Consider the following 3,368-nt stretch of genomic DNA (forward strand, 5'->3'; position numbering starts at 1 on the left):
TCCCACCTATCTCTGGTCAAAAACAAGATTTATGCTTTAATTAAATTATAGGTCACAGAAGAGAATCAGGAATAAAAGGGAGAAAATGCAATATAATAATTATTTTAAAAATAAATGTCAGAAGAAAGAAAGAAATCCGAGGAGTGTGGATTCTTCATGGTCACTGTGGAGTCCTTCAAATGCTACAAAATACCATTGTATTCTGCTGCTCTGTTGGGATTTTTTTTTTTTTTTTTTTTTTTTTGGGGCTGCAATGTCATGTTAGAACAAGTAAAAAAGGAGTGAAATCCACACGTTATGTCACCACAGTGCTGGTGGTGATTCTGCAGATTTAAAAAATAAATAAAAATGAAACACACTTTAACCAGCAAACAGTTTTGAAGCTAAAACTTCAAAAACATTGCAGCAGTTGGTCATTGTTGTTTAGTTTGTTTTTTTGAGTAAAGATGGTTTGGTTTAGTTTGACAGCAACAAGACTTAGTATTAAGTTAACATTACCTAATGAGCAAAGTGGTTTGATGGTCTGATGTTTTTTGGCTTAATATTAATTGTTTTGGTTGGTTTGTGTCACCATTGTTTCTATCTAATAATTTCATTAAAGCTGCACAATTATCTTAAATGCTAGTAACATTTAAATACATTTTTACATTTACACAAAGTATTGTAAAACTAAAGTTCTTTGCAGAAATTTAAATTGTGGCCTTGATTCACAGCCCTATTTTATCTTTATTAAAACTGGTTCCTGTGGAAAAAAGGAGAAGACCGCCTTGTAATTTGATCAAAAATCTAATTAATTGGGTTAATTATAGTTTGACAAGAAAAGGAAAGACTGAAAATATATATATAATAATAATATATAATAATATATATTCTATCTTGCACACACATGCACACTAGGTTGACTGTTAGTATGATACAGCAACAGTTAGGGTTGTTTCAATCCATGTAAAGTCACCATCACACATACTAAGGAACGAAGATAATCCAGGCTGCAGCGGCGAGCTGTTGGAGCCCGACTTTTTCCTGTGGATATGTTTTCATTAAACAATGTACACTCTCTTAACACACAATGTCAGAGACATGGACACACACAGGCATTGTCCCATCCTTGCAGAGGATCATGGGAAGGGTATTTTTAGCCTGTTGTGATTGGTGTCTCCAGGGAGACAAGACTGATGGAGAGAAGGAAGCATCAGCTGCTCTATTAATGCTGCCGCTCTGACCACTGTGCCTGTGCCGCCACCCTACCACATGAGCTCTCCCACAGCTGTGTGTGTCAGCGGGTGTGTCAACGTGTGTAAATATAGTGTCTTACCGTTGTCCGTGGCCATCTCCTCATACTCATTGGTAGAAGGCAGTGCAGGTACCAGGGGTTCCATGTTCATGATGAGGTTTTTACGACTGAGTGAGTTGAAACTTCGACTTTGACCAAACATGGCTCTAACAACACAAACAACAAAATTCTGCTCTGTTATACAAGGAGGTCATGATGCACTCTTCATTTTTCTTAACCCTCATATTATGTTGAAAAAAAAAACAGGTTAAACCAATAACAACTTTATTTTAGATTAAATAAACACAAGAGAACATAGAACACAGAAAAGTGATAGATATATTGGGGAAACATGGATATTGCAGGGATAAGGCAGAAGTATAATGATAATATAAATAAATTATATCATTTGGAAAAGTTGGTGGGCCGGATTAAAAAGCTGAATGGGCCGCATCCGGCCATGCCTGGTCTATATAGTTTCATCTTCCCAGACCTGCTTCAGAGAGGTTGAACCTTGAACTATTGTCTAGTTTGCCTCAAACTCAAATTTGTTTCCCAGAAATGTGATATCACATTTTATACAAAAATAATCAAAGTTACAATTTAGAGTAAAAGGTTAGCTGATGAGGTGACTACTGTTTTGAGAATTTGGCTTATTTCCTCTAAATCAACCACACTGGTGTTAGGAGAACCAAAGAGTGGATCCTTTGGTTCTCCTAACACCAGTGAAGGACTTCTAGTCTTTTCTTTTTTTAGAACCTTCCTGTCAATTCCCTTGTTTAGCTGTTTGGGGCTTTTGCAAATGTTCCTTACCTGCGCACCTCAGGTTGTTCTCTCTGAATCTTAGAACTGGCTTCAATCACTTCCTTAGCAACTCTCCCACTAGAACAAAAGGGTTACATGCAAGAAAGACAATTAATTAATATTGTAATATGATTTTGAATAAGGTAAAACTGTGTTTAAAAAAAATATGAACAGGTCCAAAGCTTGGAGTTTATAAAACAGTCATTGTATTGAAGTATTATAGAGAAAGTGTTTCCCTCTCTGTTTTTTTGTTTGTTTGTTTGTTTGTTTTGTTTGTTTTGTTTTGTTTTTGTTTTTGTTTGGAAGTTGCAAATTGGAGATTAGTGTGTGCAAGATAAATTGTGTCTCTAATAGGAAAAATGTTCTCTGCCAATACATATTAATTTGTAGTTTGTTTGTTTGTTTCCCTTGGCTTTGCAGGTTGTTTATAATGACAACTTTATCAGTTTCCACTGAGCTGGCGGATTCCACTTCAGCTGATGCAGCAGCATTAGTGCGACCGTTGGACAGAAGACTTTCACTAATCTGACAACTGTTAAAAGCCAAGCAGCCACCAGTGATGCCAATGATCTACTGTGTATAGTCTGATAATGATGGTGATGCCATTCCTGGGTCGCAATGCAATCTGGACGTGGACTTCATGGACTATAGGACCGATCCGATCCAACCTGCAAAGAATTCCGATCCACGAACCATGTTTGAGCTCCAGCCTTGTCAGATTCCTGCCAGCAGATCTGGCAGTTGGATGACTGTAAACTGTGGGATCACTTTCCTGAACAGAACGTGGCTCAACAAGATCGTGAGGCCGCAGTTCAAGGAATCCACTCCACATTTTGAAGCCAGATAGCAGGCTGCAAAGTAATACGTCCCCTGTGTGGAAATATTTTACTGTAGAAACTGAAATAAAAAGCGCTACATCAAACCTGAACGCGCAATGGGACAGAAAGAAAGAAGAGCCGCCGGAAGTCACTTCTGGAGTCGTTCCTAAAGATAGGTAAACTCCCGACGGATGAAGTAATGTACGTACTCATACTCAGCTGAGTACCTCCACTGTAACTGATAGTGATGGGAAGACCGACTCTTTTTATTGATTCGAATCTTTGACTCTCGAACAGTAAAATGAACAAGTCGTGAACGAATCTTGAACTAATCATTTCATTCGTTTTACAGCAGGTGGCGCTTTAGCCCTATTGTGGGCGTTGTAAAGAAGGCTGCGGTTCTCCGACACTAAATAAGGCAACATGGTTTGCTTCCGCTGACAAAGTCTACAAAGTACACAAAATGCCATAAG

General features: G+C 38.1%; 1 protein-coding gene across 3 annotated transcripts in view; it reads right to left on the bottom strand.

Moving 5' to 3' along the window:
* frmd3 (FERM domain containing 3) overlaps window positions 1-3,368 on the bottom strand; it is a 62,726-nt gene that overhangs the window by 9,838 nt on the left and 49,520 nt on the right. For all 3 annotated transcript variants that reach the window (XM_017042789.2, XM_008336670.3, XM_025053004.1), the window contains 2 exons: window positions 2,087-2,155; window positions 1,316-1,440 (listed from right to left, as the gene is read on the bottom strand). In XM_017042789.2, coding sequence (XP_016898278.1) covers window positions 1,316-1,440; window positions 2,087-2,155 — 194 coding nt within the window. The remainder of the gene's footprint in view (window positions 1-1,315; window positions 1,441-2,086; window positions 2,156-3,368) is intronic.

Source organism: Cynoglossus semilaevis, chromosome Z (assembly GCF_000523025.1).
Source record: "Cynoglossus semilaevis isolate Cse_v1.0 chromosome Z, Cse_v1.0, whole genome shotgun sequence".
Classification (NCBI taxonomy): domain Eukaryota; kingdom Metazoa; phylum Chordata; class Actinopteri; order Pleuronectiformes; family Cynoglossidae; genus Cynoglossus; species Cynoglossus semilaevis.